Source organism: Ixodes scapularis, unplaced genomic scaffold (assembly GCF_016920785.2).
Source record: "Ixodes scapularis isolate PalLabHiFi unplaced genomic scaffold, ASM1692078v2 PGA_scaffold0__279_contigs__length_252992795, whole genome shotgun sequence".
Lineage (NCBI taxonomy): Eukaryota > Metazoa > Arthropoda > Arachnida > Ixodida > Ixodidae > Ixodes > Ixodes scapularis.
In genome coordinates, this window is record NW_024609835.1 from 110,249,844 (window position 1) to 110,271,289 (window position 21,446).

The 21,446-nt window shown below is 44.4% G+C and overlaps 1 protein-coding gene across 1 annotated transcript; it reads right to left on the reverse strand.

Annotated features, from left to right (window-relative positions):
* Positions 1-11,369: 11,369 nt before the first annotated feature.
* On the reverse strand, positions 11,370-20,858 carry LOC115329126 (keratin-associated protein 5-4). The gene is made up of 2 exons (XM_029990606.2): positions 20,521-20,858; positions 11,370-11,621 (listed from the first exon to the last, which is right to left on the reverse strand). The coding sequence occupies exons 1-2, from the start codon at positions 20,711-20,713 to the stop codon at positions 11,443-11,445; spliced, it is 372 nt and encodes a 123-aa protein (XP_029846466.2). The 5' UTR covers positions 20,714-20,858; the 3' UTR covers positions 11,370-11,442.
* Positions 20,859-21,446: the final 588 nt, after the last annotated feature.

Below are 21,446 nucleotides of genomic sequence, written 5' to 3' on the forward strand. Positions count from 1 at the left end.
ATGAGTGCCATGACGATGCACTCTGAGCACTTCTTGACTCCATAGGATGGTTGCATCGACTGCGGTCGAACTTAAAGTGAAGACGAGTAGTATAGTTTGCAGTCGACTACAGACCTTTTCAATAATCGCCTTCTGGGCGCTGTCAACTTTGCCTACTGGGCTTCGGCAGGCGTTCTGAGTGCGCCCGGTTTACTCGCTTCCTCGAAATCTGAGACGCCGCGCATTCGTCAACAGCGCAGTGGCTCAGTATTTTTCGCCGGTGTGATAAGCGCTCGAAAGGTCTATAGGCCCCTTTCGAAATTTCGGTGCCGATTATTAGAGGGTCGTAACCACCGCGCAATGGCGGAACAACCTACATCGTGAAACGTGCGAGTCATCCCACAAGATAGCGAACGTCGAAGCGCAACCAACGCTAGGAATTGACAAGCGAATCACGCAGGTTCGAAAGTGTAACGTCACTGCGCTCATCACCTTTTTCTGCGGGCGCGTTTCTTCTTCTTCTCCAACCAAACGCATAACGGGTGTTGTGACGTTGCGGTTTTAGTCCGCCATTGTGCGGGGATTGCACAGCTGCCAACAGATGGCAGTATTTCGTGAGGGGTCTTTTGACGGTTCCTAGTCGAGCACACTGAGTCTGCAGGCGATCGTCAGTGCGCGCGACTGGCTCCCCAACGAAGTGCAGCTCCCCCCGAAGTCTTGCAACTTCACGGTGTGAATCGTAACGGTACCGAGGGATAGCACAGCGAACGGAAGACGTCACAACCTCAGACAGAAGTCAATGAATAGCGTAAAGTGTTTGATAAACCTTCTCTCCTCGCCATTACTTCAGTTACCACAAGGGTCTTTCGTATGCCGAAAGCACTAAGCATTCAGAGACCTACACGCACCCATCAATGATGCAGAACCCATGAAAACTTTCCCAACAAGACATGCTCTTGCAAAACTCCGCTCGTGACGTAATTTTAACATGTCTCGATAATCGGATAAACCCGGAGATCCCAAGAGTGTGTGTGTTCTGTGTGTCGTGCCGACACAAGTGTGTGTCGTCAAAGTTGATTGATACATGTTTCAAAAACTAACTAAAATTTTGCTGACTCTTTTAATTGGTTTGGCCTTTAATAGCAATTACCGTCCTTTCTGCAATTGCAACATGACCCTAAAACCAATAATTGCATAGTCAATGTACAAATCAAAGCTAAGTATCCAACTTACCACGACTATTCCCTCAGCTGATGTTCGCCGAATACTAGAAACACCAAGCGAACGTATACCGATTTTCGTGCAATTTCCGGTTGGCTTTTCGCACGTGTGTTCCAGCCTTCAGTTAATAAACGCCCTTGGTTGGCTCGCATTTGAATACGCACTCTACAGCCCAGTTGCAAATGGAAGCCTTTACGACCCGAGTGAAATTACCATGGCATCCGGGATGAACAGATCGCGAAAGCACGGCGCACAGACCACCAACAGTGTGGCCAGATGATTAACCAGTCACGAGATTTTGATAATCTGGTAAAATGCTTGAGCCTATGGTGCGCTGCTTAGTGAACCACGACACCAAACAAATTCTAGAAAATTAAAAAAAAAATTGCTCTTGACTTTAAAGGGCGCCTGAAAAGAAAATATTCGTTTTTTAAACACTCTAATTAACACGCGTGTCAAAAAAAAAAAAAATACGTGAAAAAAAATCTTTTGGAGCCATAATGACGGCGAGAGATTTATTTGAAATTTTGCTTGCAAAGTCTAATACGTCACGGAATGGTCATTCGCTCAACGAGAGGGTAATTCGGTTTTTCCCCCTCAACGTGAAGGCCAAGCCGATCGATATCTCCTCCACGCGCCCGAAATGCCGAGTGAAAACAACTGGAAAGGAGGTGACTACCGACTAAATCGCGTCTCGTTCCGTCAATATTGCCTGAAATATCTTTCTTTTTTTTGCGTAAAATTAATTGTTTGACACGCGCCCCAACGAGACTGCTCAAATACTCTTTTGTTCTTTTCAGGGGCCCTTTATGCAGCTGAAGACGTTGCCAGTGCCGCATTCAAGTAACAATTCCTTGGCGTCGCAAGGCAGTGGGCACCGCTCGATTTAAGTGCCGTGTAGCCAGAGATTGAAGAGACCAGATCAAGAAAAGTATTCAGGGCAGCAACCCGCCAGGAGGAACAGATAATGGTTCCTTGTTATTTTATCAAAACGCACATGTTCCAAGTGAAAGAAAGATTGCGTTTTTTTTGTTTTGTTTTTGTCAGACAATCAAACTTTGCACACAGAAAAACTGTAGTGCGTAAACAATGCGCTAAACTTCTTTTCTCTTAAGGCCCTGTCACACTGAGGCAACACGACGGCAACAGCAACACAACACGTTGTCCAACAGTCGGGCAACTTGTTGCTCGCTCCCCGTGTTGTCCGAAAAGCCTGTCACATCGAGGCAACAGCAGCACAACATGGACGACAACTAAAATGTTGCCTCGGTATGACAGCTTTCGGCAACAAAAACAGCAGCAACTTGGGTTGGACAACGTGTGTTGCTCTGATCGCTGCCTGAGCGAATTTCGGGCCGGCAACACGACAACACAGATAACTTCGATGGCAGAGCTAGTTCCCTGTCAATAACGTTTTACTCAAATAAAGGATTGGCAAACGTTATTTAACAATTAAGGCTGGCGTGCAGCTAAAATAATTTTATGAATGTTTTTACTGCGTAATTACGGAAAGCGATTGTCGAAATGGTCAGAGCTACGGTCGTGAACGTTCAGATTGGTGTTGAAATTAAAACTGCCGAGGGACCAGCTCACATTACTGCTTAGGAAATAAAATGGCATGCCTAGTCACCCGCTGATAAAGTCCAATAAAAGTAATCCAGGAAAGCGAAGATTAAAAAAATCGAAGCATTAAAACGACCACTCTATGATTGTTGATGCTTGGAAAAAAACTTGGAAACAGCCGCTACCAGTCACCTGATTTGTTGAAGAAATATCCAGGACGTTCTGGGGAATGAAGCGATCGCATAGCAGGCGGTAGGCAAATAGACAGCGTTGAAAAATATTTATTCCACCGACTGTTGAAGGCCGATCGCGTCGGTGTCGCAGTTTGCAAGCACAGTCAGGTCAGATCAACCCCACGCTACAAAGGACGCTCTGGGGTACTGCCGGTGGAAAACTCAATTTTACAGTAGAAATAGAAATTGCATGAAAGAAAGAACCGGGCAGAAACACTTTATACGGTGGCGTAAATCCGGAACATATATGAGCGATCTCACTTTCCTCGGTTAGGGCTATCTGCTTTGCCAGCGAATGAAGACCATTCTGATGAAATAAAGGGTGGAAAATACTCCCCGTGTCAAATTTTCTAATCACAGTCACAGGTTGATGTCGTACCGTAGTCATTTCCGGCACTTCGAACGCACTAGCACTTTTAGAGTCACATTTCCAGCGACGCCGCGCCGCACACGAACGAAGGTAAACAATCAAGATGGCGGAGTGTTCCCCGTGTTGTCCCCGCCGTTAGCGCGGTGTGACAGGTTTGTCGGACAACAAATTGGAGAACACGGTGGCCGGGCGGCGGCAACATGTTGCCCGACTGTTGTTGTTGCCTCGACGTGACAGGGTCGCCGGCAACACGATTTTCTCCTGTTGCCGGACAGAGCCTCAGCGTGACAGGGCCTTTGAGGTGTCATTGTAACGGACATGATGACATTCGTATTTCGCTGGTTCGTTTTGCTTCCCACTAACTTTTTCTTGTTGAACATGCTAAGAAATGTGCACATGTACTTAAACTAATCAGGTTAATTTCGTTCTTTCTAAAATGTGTGTTCTGATACAAAATTTTGACCATATTTTAGATGTGTTTTAATGTAAATTTTATTGCTCGGTAATGCCTGGTGAAATTCCAATGGAAGTTTGGTGCCGCGACCACTTTCTGATCTGGCAAGGTTGACTGCCACTAAGGGCCGGTTGCACCAACGCCGCTTACCTTAACCCAAAGCGGCACTTTCCTAAGCCGGCTTAGCGCCCTAAACCGAGCTTAGGTAAGCACGGGTTTAAATTCCGGTTGCACCAAGGTTAAGCCGGCTTTACAGACGCGCCCCTAGCTAAACGCTGGATTTGCGTAGGGAATCTAGGGACAAACAGAGCAAACTAGGGAACGCTCAGAGCGACGAGTACGATTGGCGGAGAGGAATCACGTGATGTAAACAAAACAAAAAAAAAACTGCCGTAGTAGTCGTTGTCGGCGTCTGCTTTTCGCTGTATTTCTTCGGTGAGTATTAAAGGTCTCCAAATTCAATCATTTTTTCGTTTAACTTTCAATAACAGAAGTCAAAGCTTCAAATAAACACGAATGCTCTTTACATCTGTGATTGTGTGTTTAATATCGGTTGATAACAGGATATTTTGACAGTGGTAGTAGTTTTCGTGCTCACATTTTGAGGCGAAGGAGCCATCGGGGGCCCCAAATCTCACCGAACGCGAGAAGGACACTCTACTCGCTACATCGCTGAAGACAAAACATCATGGATATAAGTAGGCAGGTAAGATGACTACTAAAACCAAGTCAAGCCTGAGTCCGATGAAGTTCAAAACAGTGACGAACTCGCCACGGCAGCTGCGAAAATGCCCGGAAATCGTCGAATAGAAGTCGTCGAGAGGTCGGGTCACGAGACCTTGCATCGACGGTACTCGTTGCTATCAGCAAGGTGACAGAACTGCACTGTACCGTCGTTGAACATCCGCTGCAGCCTCAAACGGACTTCAGTTTCACACTGTCGAGTTCAGAAAAAAAAAAAAAAAAACTTCCACTAGTACATCACATCGCGCCGATAAGAACGGTCGTCTCTTCGCATCACCTGCCCCAGCCTGCCCCGATACAGCAATGAACGAATCTAACATAGTAGTCGTTACGATTTGTCGTCGCCACGAATGAAAGATATAAAGCAAAATATTCCCAAAAAATCGCGATCACCAAAAAAGTTACGGAGGACAAAACAAGGCGCAACTTTCAACTGAATTTTATTGAAAACGTGTTCCGGTATATAGTCTCAACCATCGTCACAATGACAACAAACGACAAAAGTAAAGGGAAAACACCATCACTGAGCACAACTCGGGAACAACAGTATCTCGTTCTCGGGAAACGAATGAAAGATATAAAGCAAAGTATATAAAAAAAAAAAAAAATGCGATCACCAATAAGTTACAGTTATGGAACGATACAGTTTTCTGAAGCCAAGATTCTACTCGCGAGATAAGGAAAATTCACTGAAGATTGTCTCAAAGCTCAGAAAACGAAAGAAATTGAATTTTCGCTGTTTTATTACTTAAAGAGTAAAGCTATACGCACTCCGGAGTGCGCTTCGGACGGAAATGGCTATACGCACTCCGCTTTTCTCGTATAAAAAGAGTGGACACAGCGAGTTTCTTAAGCGGTATCATGGCGTAGTGGTTAGGGTGTCCGCTTCATACGCAAGTGGACGCGGGTTCGATCCGCGGTGGGCCTACTTTTTTTTTTTCTTTTTCTCAAACATTTTGTTTTGTTGAGGCATTTGGCGATATTTACGACATTTCCTTTTTTGCAATGAACAGTAAAAAAAGAAAAAAAAAATCGAATGTTGTCGAGAAACTTTGCAGAACTAAATGGTATCGGACTCCCTTTCCGGAGGTGCGATCGGGGACAGCGGGGCTTGGATTGCCGGCTGGACGCCGCGAAGCGGCGTGTACTGGTTACGCTTAGTAATTAGCAGCCGATACTGTCGCCGCGAAGCGGCGTGAACGCAGGCGGGGGGCTGTGTTAACGAGCGCCCCAGTGATTCACGCGCCGTTCGAAAAGGGTGGCCCGAGCGGCATGATCTATCGGAGGAGTGCGTATAGCCATTTCCGCGCGAAGCGCACTCCGGAGTGCGTATAGCTTTACTCTTACTTAAAAGCGCCGCAATCTAATGCAAACGGCAGAGGTGTCGACAATCAGCTGATCGCCGAGATCATGTACTGCCACTATTTTACGCGCTGATCAGATTGAAGGATACGCGCTGCAAGTGTAGATAAACAAGGTGGTAAATAACAATACGTTACAGCTATGCGAAAATTAGTAAGTACATACGAATAAGCTCGTTGACAGAAGAACCAACGGGAATACAGACGTGAGCCCCACAGCTCCGTACGTTTCTCGGTTAGGGCTAACACGCCCTGAAAGTGGAGAGCCAACTTGAAAACAGGGGTCGATAAACACTTGACGCGACAATATCTTGCATCCTTGTCACAATCGAAAGTCATTTTGTCGAGACTTTCACGCTGATGTAGCCTAAAACACTTTGCACAACCAATTTCGTCCACCGCGTCGACCGTGACAAACCAGCCGCCATGTTTTTAATCCAGGATTAAGAAACAACCAGAAGCAAAGCGCCCAATGTTGAGCGCTTAAGTTAAGCGTAGTTTAGTGCTAGGTTTAGCGATAAGCGAGTTTGGTGCAACCGAACGAAACCGAAACTAAGCTTAAGTTCCCGGCTAAGCTCCGCTTTGCGCTAAGCGACGTTGGTGCAACCGGCCCTCAGTGGCTTCTAAAACAAATCTGCTGTAAAAGCTTGAAGAGTCAGAAAAGTGGTGTGTCAAGTGATGGGACCAAAGCTTCGGACCTCTCGAACCTAGACATTGATTTGTCATGACCGACCTGACAACCCAAACCAGACTGACTCGCTTTTCTTTTTGTACTCCAGGGAACGTTTCGAGGCGAATAAAGAGACGTGAATGATCCAAACTCAGCGGTCCAAAGAGAGAAGTTTTTTTTTTTTTGTGAATAGTAATATCGAGAACACCGTATTTACCATGCTTGCAGCCGGTATATTGTAAAAAAAATGCTATTTTTTGTTTAATTTATATAGTTTGTGGTTGGTGAATGCCATCAGGAAATAATTTTGACGAAAAGCTTTTTTCTGTAGACGTTTTGTACTTGGTGAATATCAGCAGGATCAAATTTCGTTTAAAGATTGTTTTATTGGTAGATAGTTTGCACGTATGTCAGCAGGAGCAAATTTCGGCTGAAAAAGAAGGGTTTTTGGGAAGATAGTTTGACTCTGCGTATTTTCAGCAAGGGCAATTTCTATAGACCATTTAAGAAAAGCGCTTCTGGTCGGCGCCATCTTCAGTGTTCGTGCGTGTGGCGCGTGCTTCGCTTGCCTTCCCAAGCGGCGAGCATACACGTGCTGGGCTCTCAACTAACACATATATACTTCGTCTCACCTTAGCATGAACTCGCTGCAAAGAGTGCGCAAGCGCGAGCGGCTAGCCTTGACAGCATTGACTGGAGCGCTCGCTGTACGAGCGCTCGCGCAGCCGCCGAGGCTTTATACAAAGCAACCAGCTCACGCTTTTAGCATGCGCGGCTAATAATAGTGCGTGCTAAGTTGAGACGAAGTATTGGCGACGATAGGGATCGAAAGCGTCGCTGTGGTCGACCTGCCACGATTGCCCAAATAATGACAATGACGCCACCAAAGGATTTCTCATCGACGGAAATTAGAGGACTGTAAGAACTTCAATTTTGACGGTGTTGGCAGTGGTGCTTTGAGCGCGCTATGATTTCAGGCTTCACCATGCCCATTACAAACACCATCGAACTTGTTGTTCACAAGATAATGACGCCACGAAAAGTAACCGAACGAGGGCGCCACCGAAACTTCTCGCCGCTAATAGACTGTGATTTCCGTAAACAATGAAATGGAATGAACCGCATTCGTGTCGGTCAGATGGCTGGTTACTGGTTTTTGAAGATCGTGCTAAAATATAAGAACTCCGCAACCACCGAGCCAAACGTCAAGGTGCAATGAAAGGCGTTTAAAATACACGAATACACGATTTACCTTCAAATAAAGAATATTTTCTAGAAGATAAAATAGTACATAAAGTGCAGAAATGCATCATCAATTCTTTAATTCAAAATAAGTTAACAAAAGTTACTAAAAAAATGTGCAAAAATACTTCTCTTTTATGTTTCTTTTTTTTTTTTTCTGTCGGAGTAGAATGCAACGCGCTCATACAGGCACGAGTGCACGTGAACGAAACGTATAAATCGATGTAATTCTTTTTTAAATTAAGTTTCGGTTTTGCACATTTCCAGCAGCTGTAAATTTGCATGCCTCCCCTCAACGACATTTGTCATTTTGACAGTTTATAAAACAAAACTTTTCAGCCCTATAGAGCATTTCTTCGGAACAGAATGAAATAAAGACGTTTTCACCACCTCTTCTGCGAGAAAACATTGCACTCCAACCACTTGACAAACCAGGCACAGACTCTTTTGCCTATTAATGAATCTCAACACCTGTTCCATAAGCCTCTGTAAAACAGGCCACGAATAGCAGTATGTCGAAATTCATGACTAAAATAAGACTTGAACTTTGTTTAGACGTTTCACTTCTCGTCTTCGACAGATCAGCCGCTTGAATAGAACTCCGAGACTGTTAGATTCGATGTCCAAAACAAATAAAATGTTTATGAAAAAAAAATCACTCATGCAATTGAGAACAACAGATGTGACCAACGAATGTCGACTATGCTAGAATGTGCGCTATTTTTCTCGATATTGTTTGCGCTCTTCTTTGGACGGATGTCGTACAGTGGTCACAGCCGGCTTGAGTCTGCGTTTGCCGCTCTCGAAGCTCTTCCAGCTGCGGAAGGATACTCAACTCGGAGTACGCGGCTATAAAGCATTCCGAGCATAAGTGAGAATGTTTCACGTGACACTAGTTCTCTCGGCACACATCTCGCGCAAAAACAGCTTGACGTGGCTGGCCTCCATTGCTGCCGGGGAGCGCATATTGTTTCTCCCACGAAAACAAGGGTAAAAACGACGCTTTTCCCGGCACTCTTCCTACAATCTACCGCGGAGCACAGATTGCTACCCATTGCAAAGAATCTTGTAACCTTGAAGCTGCGAACAAATGATCTCGATCGCTGGCGCCCGGAAAGCCACTTCGCGGCTGTCCGGGTCCCTCGTCCGCCAGCCAGACGGTGACGTACGAGGGTAGGGAAAAAAGGGATTTTTCATTGTGGCCAGTAGAAAGTCACCTTCTGAAACCCTCGCGGCCGATGTAAATCAATACTTAAATAACTTAGCGAAAATATTTGTTTTATAAAATATTTTGGCTATCAGTTGACAAAGGGTTATTGATACGGTCTGCCAATTTCCAGCCAAATCGAAGACTTTCAAAAAATCGGCTTGCAGACGCTGAGCCTCCTTCGTAGCAGCGATGGAAAAACTGCCTACTGTCCTAATGCCATTCTAAATAACTTGGATAAATGTACATTGTCTGGTTTATCCGGTTGCGTGGGTTGCCTTCGGAGCGACCTAGGCCACACGCCGATACCGCAGTAACGACAGGGTTACGGGGACAACTGTTAACTGTACACAACATGAGAAACAATGCAAGGCGCACACAATTCGTAATGTCATTATGAGTCACGGCTTTCCCTGCGGCCACGTCGTTGCTGCCGTTTACCTTGCTGTAGATAAAACCAACGCAACTTCCTTCGCTTTTGCTCGGCGACCATGGCGCTAACCGCCGACAATATGCAATCACGGAAATCAAAAGAAATAATCGGAAATCGCGAAAGGACCTGTTCCGGCCAGTTCGGTTTGTTTTCCTAGCTAGGTACCAGTGTTGCGGAATAGGCACCCCCATTCCATTACAATTCCATTCCGGGGAATTAGAGTTTTCGATAATTCAATTCCTTTCAACTCCTAGGAATGGGAACTCTGGGCCCATTCCCACTTCTGGAATGGCTGAATCGTTCCATTCCATTCCTCTAATTCCTAAACGTAAAAATTGGCACTAGACAGCTGCATTGCGTTGCAGGGTTGGGCAGAAATAGCCAAAATTGTGTTTGAAAAAACAAATACTGGGATAGGAGAAAATAGCAGCTAAAATACTGACACTAGAATATATCTGTAAAAATGTATCGCGATACGTATCGGAAATACATTTTAAAAAGAGTCAAAAAGTCTTTAGAAAATCAAATACAGGAATACATTTTAGGGAGGGCAGAATTATAATACTGATAATGCAATACATTTTTCAAATTCCGTTGAGACGCCAACTGAGCTGAAACGTTAAGTTTGAAGTGGAAGTTTTTTTGCTTTTTTTTTTCAGAAATTACTTTCCCGCAGGCTTGGCGCTTCTCCTTAAAGGTAGTGGTTCCGGACGAAGAGGAGTCTTCAATGGGTTCAAAAAACGTTCCATCAAGGATTGACCGCGGTCCCTTCCCTGGCATCTTGTCTGTCTTACCAGTGATACGAAAAGACTTCGACCTCTAAATAAATTCCATCAAAACATCATCACTTCCCTGTCCAATAAGGGCGCCGCTGTCAACACTGATCGCATGACGTAACGGCGGAATAACCTAGTATTTTTTTATCTGTAAGTGTTCCCTTGAACATGAAACTTTACCCACGCTGCTGTATGAAAGGGCAGTACGTACTTGCGTTGTAGGTGACCTCGTTGAAGACTATGCAGGCAGTTGCATTTGGAATTTTCGAGAATAGGGTGGACCACCTGAAGCATCCTGGAGCACATGTCTTATCTTCTGTTATGGTTAAAAAATCGATACGGTGGCATCCCTGTAGTGACGGTCCTACCTGCGGACCTTCCGTCTCCAACGCATGAATGGCAGTCCTCATGTTTCGGCTAGCGTCATCCAAACAGAGACCTGTGAATTGCGACCTGCGAATTGCGAGAAACAGCGCGCTCGAGACGAGTCGCAGGAGTACGAAGTCTGGGTCGGCACAGCGAGGCCACGTCTGGCCTCCTTTCTAGGTATCGGATCACCAGGGCAGCGGGTCAGGTTCACGTCGACTGATGACGTACCCTTGAGCCGTGCAACAGGCGCAGACGCATTCAGATTTGTGTTGAACTTCACTGGTGAAAGGCGCCACCGCCACCCCTCTTCCCTCCCACCTTTGTTCTTTGCTTTGACGCTTGCTTCTTGTATTGCATTTTTTTGCGTATAAGTCTGTTAGGGCTCCACGCGGGTTTGCAGTTTCCCGCTCATTTTATTTCTGAACAACTGACTCGCTGACTAACTTGGTATAGCTAAACGTAAAATAAATAAATAAATAAATAAAATAAATAAAAAATATAAAGACCCGGGCCCCATTTCATTCCCAATCCATTCCGGGCAAAAGGCATCTAATTCCATTCCCATTCCATTCCCCTCAACGCTGCCGCCATTCCCTTCCCATTCCATTCCGGGGTCGCGAAAATGTGGAATGATTCCGGAATCATTCCAACTCCGGAGTGGCAACTCCGCAACACTGCTAGGTACCGTCCTGCCTTTGTCATTGTTTCGATTAGGCAACTCGTAACGACAAGAAGAAACACTGCAGCAAAGCTTGAAAGCACACGCATCGCGTGCGTTTTTATTCGCCGGAAGAGCCGCCAGTCAGATGCTACGATGACTTTAATCCTCCCCGAACGGAAAGCAAAAGGGATCTCCACAGGCTTGCAGGCAGCACACCTTGTGCAATGTCGAAGTACAGTGCAAATCCTCGCATGTCTCGTTGTTTCGGGTCTGGCAGCCTCCCTCCGGAGGCAGGAACTCGGGACAGGGCGAGCCGAAGGTGATGCCGTCAATGACACCTGCACATATAAGAACTTAATCTGGGCTCGGCTGTATTGGTCAAGATGTAGTCTTCATTTTTCTTTAATACCCCTGTCAGACGGGCTAGTTTAGTGTCACTACAAGCGAGTGCACTTCGCCCTTAGTGTCGTTTCTGTAGTGTGCCACACGACTCCTTCCTGAGGAACACACTTGGCTTGGAGTGAGTTTGACGAACTCACTTCGCTCGATCGCGTGCGTGGCATCAATATGAGTGTTTCCACAGTAAAACATAACAACACAGAAACCAAAAGCGGGGCGTAAGTTTTATTTTATAAACAAAAAGAAACTCGTGAAAGCGACGACATGTAGAAAAATGGCATTGCAAAAAAAAAAAAAAAAAAATAGTGGGGTGGACTTAAAGTTTAGGCTGATCTGAATCAAGATTAGCGGAGCGTTGAATTGATAAAAGACGACGACAAAGCCTGTTATTCATGACCATCTTGGTTAGCAGAGAATGATAGAATCTACTTTTGTTTCAGCATGTAACTATTCGAGACAACACGATAATTACGATCTGATTAGGCAGTGTCAGGGCCTCCTCGTAGACCTCCGTGGAACGAAGCGGAACGCCAAAGTTGGATATGCTTCGTTCTTTATCTTGACTTGCGATGATCGATCAAAATCAACCAATTGGCATAAAAATCGTTCATTAATGTAACGTTGTTTTAGAGCACAGCTCCTAGGCACCCGTTTCTGAGTTGAGCGGCGTCGGCGTAACCGCGCGTTGCAATAAGGGCTGTTCCCAAAATTACATCACTCGCGACGTCACGTGTGACGTCACGAGGGTGAAATTTTTCCGCTAAATTTTGCGGTAAAAGTTTTTGCTAGTTTGGCGGAAAATTTTTCCGCTAAATTTAGAGGAAAAATTTTACCCGTGTGATGTCACGTGACGTCACACTTAAAATTTCAGATGACGTGTCATGTGACGTCACACGTCAATTAAGCGGGAAATTTTCCTGGCTAAATTTAGCGGAAAATTCAGCGAAATTTTTACGCTAAGTGGGATGGGAACAGGAGAGGAGGATGGGAGGATACGGAGGGGGAGCAGCTGGTATACCCTCCCCTTCGTACCCTTCCTCCCTCCTCAAGAGCTGCGCTCCAATTCGGCATTACAGAGAATTGTAAACGTCAAATTTTTTTAACGTGTTTTTATTAAGGGGTATCGGTGGCCGAGTGGGCTAGCGCCCACCTGGTCGAAGTACGTGGAGAGAAAGCTCGCGCTGGAAAAGGAGAACCCAGTGATCCTGAGCTCAATCCCCTGCCCTGCTCGAAGAACACACTTTCAATGAAGTGAGTTCGGGGAGCACACTACGCTCGCTCCGGTAGACCAAGTTTGTAATCTCGATAGCAGTGTTCAAGGAGTTAAAATAATAGAAGAAATTAACGCTGCGTAAAATTAGTATTATTTTGATAGGAGTAATATTAGATGCGCACTTGTTTCCTGTAGGCAGGAAAGTAGTGCATTGTAGAAAAACAAGCGGCTAATCTAGTTTTCGGCCTTGGTCCCTGCGCGACGGCCAGCGACGGCCAGGAGGCACCTGCAAGACTCCACCAGGAATCTGAAGGTAGCAGGAGGGACGCGAAAGGCTTGCTTGAAATGGAACTCGCCCAAATGGGGCAAGGTGTCTTCGAACCACCGTTCGTTTTTCTGGAAAGTCCACCGTTCTCGACTAATCATGGGTAGGTTGTCGGTCATGAGCGCGGCTATGGTGAAGGCATTGGCCTGCACTGCTGATCGACGTCACTTGAAATTCTTGCCTGTGCGTCGGCATCCAGGTCCAGCTGCCTCTTATCTGAAAGGCGTTGGGCTCTCACGGAGAAAAGTGCCCCAACCACGCGCTTCCACTGTCCAACATAGCGAATATCGCCCTCCAGCTCGTTTTTCACAAACTCCTTGATGTTTTATTGTGGCGAGTGGCGAGTGGCCGAGTGGGCTCGCGCACACCAGCTCAGAGCACGCGGAGCCAAAGCTCGCGCTGCAGAACCCAGGAATCCTGGGTTCAATCCCCACTTCTGCTCGTTTCGATCTATACTCCGTTTCACCTTATGTTGTACAGCAGACAAGGCTAGATGCACGAGCTCATAGCGTTGGGAGCTACTCTTAACGCACGAGAGCTTGTGCCGCCTTGATGTGCCCTAGAGCAAGGAGCTCGCGCTTGCAGCCTTTTCTGCAGTACATCTTAAGGTGAAACAGAGTATCGTACCGGCGTGCGGACATGTATCACTGGCTTGAAATGGCTAATCGTAATAATCAAATTGGATTTAAATTTAGATTCAAACTCGTGACTTAGCGCAACAATGTGTGGTAACGTGTTTCTAAAGACGACGAAGTTATTTATAAAAAATGCGCATGCACTGTAATATTTTGCGTGCCCATTACTTACCCATCGTTATTGCCATCATTTTGGAGTGACACTAAGTTTTCCCGTGTAGCACCAACACACTTGGAGTGTGCTTCGACGGGTTGAAGCGCACTCGCTTGTAGTGACACTAAACTAGCCCGTCTGACAGGGGTATAAGATATCCAGCCCCTCATTTTTTCAGCTCAGCTCGGTTTCAGTGGGCTTTCGAGTCTGTAGTTTAATATTTACCCCGCCCACTAGAGCCCCTCCTTCCATTAAAAAGATAAAAAAATAATAATATAACACCGGAAAGCCAGATTCACAAGATGCGAGTTTACTTACGATTTCCTTGTCGGCGTCGCTCGAGCGGCAACAATATTGTGATGGAACCTGTGGTGCTAAACGTCCCGATTGTGAAATCGCAAGCAAATTCGCACCGTGTGAATGGGGCTCTACGGGCGCAGGTGAATTAAGGCTGAAACATATATGTGCGAAACACCACCTGAACTTCGACAAAGATCCAAAGGCAGAAATTTGGTCCTACGTTATTTTTTTGAATACTAAAAGCTGTTACCGCACGAAAATGGCAACTTGGGTAAACCACAATTGCAATTGGTGCACGATAGAAATCCACGCGTGGTTTCTTCTTTGCAGAAATTGCGTGGAACTACTTTTCAAGCTCCAATTGTTTGTGCGATTTTAAATTTTTTTATTGCAGCTGTGTTTCAATTTTTGAGCCGGGGTCACACTGCTTACACGTCACACAAAAGTCAGTCTGCAGACTGAGATTCGAACGCGAGTCACCGCGAGATCCCTGCTTCAAATGCCGCATGGCAATGAGTTTAAGGAGAAAACTTGGCACGCGGCGTTCGAACCACGGATATTGCGGTGACTCATCTTTGCAGACTCTTTTTTTTTTTTTACTATGTATGAGCAGTGGATCTCCGGCTTTAGGGCTGTGTCATTCTCTATATTAAATGTCTGGCAATCTTTCCCCCGGACTAGTTCCGATTACGCGGCGCTTCCGCACGCTTTCGTGCTCTATTTAGCACACACCGATGTCACCGGAAGTAGGAGCGCACTAACCATTGACATCATACGAATACTATCAGCTTAAGTTTTCAAAACACGTCAGGAAGCCCGCTGATGAGCAATCGAGCATTCGAAATAATGATACCGTGGATAATACACCACTTGCTCAATTAAGACAAACTGACATTATTGTTGAAGCACGGTGAGACCATATATAATATTAGTCTCCCATCTCTCTCCGCCCAAGGAAAACGGTCTGCACGCGAAAAGAAATTTATAGACCAACAGGCTTTTTAACAAACAAGTCAGCGTTTGCCCACACCGGGTGTGGACACTGCGTATAGCAGAAGCCAGATTCCCACGAAGTGAACCATATACTTCACCTAGACGGGTTTTCTGATCATGATGTTATTACCGGTAGTATTGTTCGTTTGCCTAACAAAAGTACCACCGATAAGCGAATCAGATGTTACAACAGAGCCAATTTCGATGGACTTAACTCCGACCTATCTCTTTTCTCAGAACAGTTCCTGCATCAATTTTTGTCGCGCAGTTTCGAAGAAAATTGGGTCTTGTTTAAAAATACGTTTGCTAATCTAATTGATAAGTTTATTTCTATAATATAAAGTGCAAGAACAGTGCGCCTTGGTTTAGTCAGCAGCTTCGACGACTAAATAACAAAGAAAAGCGCCTGTAGAGACTAGCAGATAAGAACAAGCTTTCAGTTTCTTGGCTCCGTTACAAAAAGTGCGACAGTGATTACCTGTCGCTTCTTCAATCCACCCGCCGTCATTTCTTTCATCGTGACTTGTCGTCTTTACTCTTAAATAACCCTCAACGATTTTGGCATGCAGTTAATCCAAGTAGTCATCCTGAAGTGTCTCGCATCGATAACAATGGCGTTTCAATTCCACAGTCAGAGTGTGCTCACCTCCTTAATGAATCATTTTCATTGGTGTTTACTTGTGAGGACAGTACTTCATCTCCCACGTTAATCAGGCTTAATGATATGTCTATGTCCGAAGTAGTCATTGTAGAGGCCTCTTTTAAATAAGCTTAAATTATCATCTGCCTCTGGTATAAATAACAAGATACTTAAAAATACTGCGCAAGGCATTTCAGGCATCTTGACAGCCATTTTCTCGCAGTCATTTTCTACAGGTCTAATTCCTCAATACTGGCGTATAGGTTAGGTAATTCCCATCTTCAAATCTGGTGATCGATCCTCCCCACTGAACTATCGACCTATCTCACTAACCAGTACTATTTGTAAACTTCTGGAGCACATCATATACATTCTCAAGTCATGCACTATTTAGAGGACCATAACATTATTTCCAAATATCAGCACGGTTTTCGCCGGGGTTACTCGTGTGACGCCCAACTTGCCGGTTTGGTTCACGACTTACATACATCTCTTGATGCTGGTTCACAAGTTGATGCAATTTTTCTCGACTTCACAAAGGCTTTTGACCGCGTTCCTCATCACAGGCTTCTACTAAAACTTGCACAGCTCAACATTCATTCTAATTTTCTCTCGTGGATAAAAGACTGTCTCTCAAATATACTTCACTTCACTTCCCTTAACTAACTCCTCTTTTGCCCAAGTGACATCTGGAGTTCCCCAGGGTAGCGTGCTGGGTCCATTACTTTTTCTCATATACATTAATGACCTACCCACTTGCGTTTCATCTCATGTCCACCTTTTTGCTGACGACTGCGTCATCTACCGTAACATCTCTTCTAACACCGATCGCCAAGCTCTCCAATCAGAGCTGGACCAGTTAACCACGTGGTGTTCTTCGTGGCTAATGACCCTCAACCACAACAAAACAAAACATATGTTGTTTACCAAATGCTCCTCTCAGACTCCAACTTCTTACCTTCTGAATAACAATACTGTTGAACTCACTTCTACCTATAGATAGGGTGACCACCCGTCCCGCGACTCGCGGGACTGTCCCGCATTGAGGGCTCGTGTCCCACGTCCAGCAAGAAATTCCAAAATCTTCAAAATGTCCCGCATTTCACATTGTCGTAACATTCACTGCGCAAATTATGGTGCTTCCGAACAACGGGCAACGGGAAACCGTGGAGGTCGATGGTAAATGTGTGAATCTCGATGGTATGTAATTTTCTTGCCACGCACTGCGGGAAGCAACCGTCGTTCTTGCAGGAGACTGACGCACATGCGCCGTTGTGCCTCTCGCCTTGATGGAAAAATATTGCAAGTGAAAATTGCTCGCCAAAAGCTGAAAAATAAACTATTGTAATTAGTTGCAAATTATACTGTATCATGCAAAACGGTTGTTGTGGAAAGCTTTTTTTTTTTAATAAAGGCGGCCAGAAGGCAAAAAAAAAACGTGCAACTCACAACGGTAAAAAACAACAACATAAGGTTTTATTTTTGTTTTCAAGCATGTTCATATAAGAGTAAGTATCGACAGGAAACAATAGGCTGAAAAATATTTACTATTTTTTTATTTCCTTTTGATGCATTTGGGTCTGGTGCAGTCGATCTTTATGTTTTCAACTTAGATACTTTTAATAAAATATTTATCATCACAAATAAACAAAAGTATATCACTGTGAGTGAAACTTATCTTAGTTTAATTGCCGCGTACAATTTTCAGGTGTATAATACCCTTTTACCCCCCCCCCCCCCCCCCCTGGGTCAGGGTGTCCCGCATTCCACCGGCACGAAGGTGGTCACCCTACCTATAGGTACCTGGGTGTCCACTTTCAGTCTGATTTGTCCTGGCACTACCACATTGATGTCACCCTTGCTTCTGTAACCGTTCCCTTGGATTCATAAAGCACAATCTTAAACAAGCACCCGCTCACTTACGTAAACTTGCTTATATGATATATCACTCTAATCCGCCCCAAAATTGATGATGCTTCTGCCATATGGGATCCTGATCAAGCCTACATTATAAGTTACATCGAGTCGCTGCAAAACCGTGCTGCGCGTTTCATTTTCTCTGACTACTCTCCAGTTTCCAGTGTCACCGCATTAAAAAATCAAGCTGAGTTGCATGACCTATCACGCCGCCGTAAACATGCCCGTCTGTCATTATTGCTTTCGTTCTTTCTTTATTTCTTTCTTTCCGGATTGACCGGGAGGTGGACAGAGACTAAAGGCGTGATGCCTGACGAGGTCTCTGTCCCCTTTACAGTTCTAACACAGCAGTGCGGGGTACATAGATTTTTGAACACGAAAATTAGAGAAAAGAACCTATAAAATTCTATACAACTCAGAAACAATAAAAAACAGGATCGAACAAATATCCCACGATAATTTTTTTCAGCAAAGAAGGATAAAAACAAATTGGTCAGAAACATGTTTTAACAATTCAAAAGTGAAATATGGACATGATTTAATAAGTACACAGTACGCATATATCAGAACACAATGTCACTGCCCACCAGAAGTGTCTTTAGTCTTTTTTTGAATTGGAGTATATTGCAGTTAAAATCTATTAGATCTTCCCTTTTTTATTCAAGATTTTGGCGACTTGGAAGCATGTCGTTTGTTTTCCGTAATTGGTACGTATTTTTGGAGGTCGTCTGATTCTATGTCTAAGAGTGTGATACGCTGTGTTTTCTGGCGGAATTGCGAAGAGTTTTTTTGTGTGTATTATCTGTAACAATTTAAAATAGTAAATTTGATTCACTTTAAGTAGGCCATATTTGCTGAACAGCGGTTCAGTTGGGAGATCTTGAGGCTTACCTTTATAATTTTCAAATAGTCGCAGAATTTTTTTTTGTAAGATGATCAACCTATTATAATTGGTTGCCGATGTCGTGCCCCCGACTCAAATGCAATAACACAGTTTGGAGTAAAATAAAGCGTAATATATATTCTTTTTTAGCCACAAAGGTATGAGATTTCTTATTTTATAAATACATCCGACGGCTCGGGATAGCTCAGAGCTCAGTTTATTTATGTGCGTGTTCCAACTTAACTCCCGATTGAACCACACACCAAGAAATTCTTGTTCTGTAACCTCCTCTATAACTTCCTTTTCAAAATATATTGCCACCTTAGTGTTGTCGCACCTATTAACGGGAGTGAAAATTATATATATATATATATATATATATATATATATATATATATATATATATATATATATATATATATTTTTACGTTTAGTTGTAATTTATTATTTTAAAGCCGCACTGATAGATTGTCTAGATAATTATTTGTCATAGATTCTAAGGCCGCTTTAGAGGTTGAAGCAAAAAATGCGTTAATGTCGTCTGCGTACATGACTAGCTCAGAGGATCCCAGAATATTTGTGATATCATTCACATAAAGAAGAAATAAGAGCGGGCCTAAAATAGACCCTTGCGGAACACCGTACTTTATTTTGAGTGAATTAGAATAATTGTTGTTAATATAAACATACTGCATGCGATTTTGGAGGTAGTCTTTTGTTAAAGTCAAAGCAACCCCACGTATGCCGTACCTTTGAAGCTTAATTAGTAATATGTTATGTTGGATCGTATCGAAGGCCTTTCTAAAATCTAGGAATAAGCCTAAGGTGTATAATCTATTTTCAATATTGCTTATAATTTTATCCTTTACTTCAACAAGTGCCTGCTCTGCAGATTTAGATTTTTGAAAGCCATATTGACATTTGTTTAATACATTGTGCCTGGAAAAAAATTGTCTAATCTAGAATTTATAACCCCTTCAAATATTTTTGAAAAAATCGGCAAAACCGAGATTGGTCTATAATTCTGTAAAAGGTGTTCCCCTTATAGATTGGAGTAACTCTTGCAATTTTTAGTTCGTTAGGAAATATTCCAGTTTCTAGAGTAAGATTGATTACATGTGACAAGATATAAGATATTTGTTGGGAGACATATTTGACAGGCCTTGGCTTGAAGTCGTCTACGCCAGCTGCGGCGTTATTTTTAATTTTACTTACAAGCTCTATCACCATGCATCGCTTCACGACGATTTTTTTTTAAAACACCACCCATTATTTTTCCACGTCGTGATCATTCATTCAAAGTACCGCGCATCAGATGCTACTCATCTACTTACGCACGATCATTCATACCACGGACCATAATCGACTGGAACAACCTACCGGCTCACATTGCAACTGAACTAGATATATCTAACTTTCAAGAGCTCGTGCGTAGTTATACTAATACTTATGTTCTTTTTTATTCCTTGTTCTCATATTGTCCTTTGTATAACTTGTGTTTTATCTGTGTACTATATATTTGCTTGCCCCCCCCCCCCCCCCTATGTGATACCCTCATACAGAGGGCCATTAGGGGTATTTTTAATAAATAATAAATAAATAAATATACCCATGTGCAATCCCGCATCCTGGTACATGCTTCGCGTTTTGTTTGAAGTGGGGAATAAAGACTCGCTTTAAGTTGTTGTCACTGCCGCATCCGCAATGAGACGTCACTAGCCGTTTAGCCGCCCTACAGCAAACGCGTTAATAGGAAATGAAAACAATCGCTCCCTCACCCTGAACACACGCTGTCCCTCCGCAGGACTTGGGGCAGCACTCGAGACCTTGCGCCTCGCACTCCCGGTCCGTGCAGCTGGAATACTGACAATCGCTGGGTCTCCCGCGACCGCTAGGACAGGCGCCGTGGACGCACGCAAATGCCCAGGCGAGGACCACAGAGCCGACCAGGATCAAGGTGCGGGACTCCATGACAGAGTGATGGACGACTCAGAGAATCAGCTGTTGGCTGTCGTTTTTTCGAAACAACTTATGATGAACTCGGATATATCTGCTTGCGCGCCGAGTTGTGTTTCTTCGCTCGGTCTCGTGCCGAACCACGGGTCAGGACGTTGAAACGCGTATGCCAAAGTGCGCGTCTTTTGTTTGATGTGAAACACTTCTTTTTTTTTTTTTTTTTAGAAGGTCAAAGCGACGACTGATAGAAACGCCGTTGTTGCTGGCTCATGTAAATCTCGAGTGCCGTGACTCGAGCCGTCGCTGACTGAGAGATCACGATAAGGGGAGTTTCAGCGACGCTGATTGTTTGTAAGTAGATCCGTGGTCCTGCGCTTTTTTTACTCGGCATAGTTGAGTCAGACGTCTAGCCAAATGAGTCGTTGCTTCTTTCTTTATCTCGAAAACGTTTTTTTGCAGTCTGAAGTGAAACCCCCGTCGCACTGTCGATATATTTGCCGATAGAGTTATGTGCGAAGAGAAAATCCCACGGACAGGCAAAGATGACGGAGTGTAAAGCGCGAAACACATGTACGACGAAACCGTCCGATCCGACGTCCGATCAGGGAATACGACGGTCGGAGGCGAGGGCTTTCGACGCTTTCCGGCGCTACGAAAACCCTCGCCCCCGAAGGTCATTCCGGCAGTTCGCACGTCGGATAGGACGGTTTCGTCGTACATGTGTTTCGCGCTTAAAGTGCCGTTCACA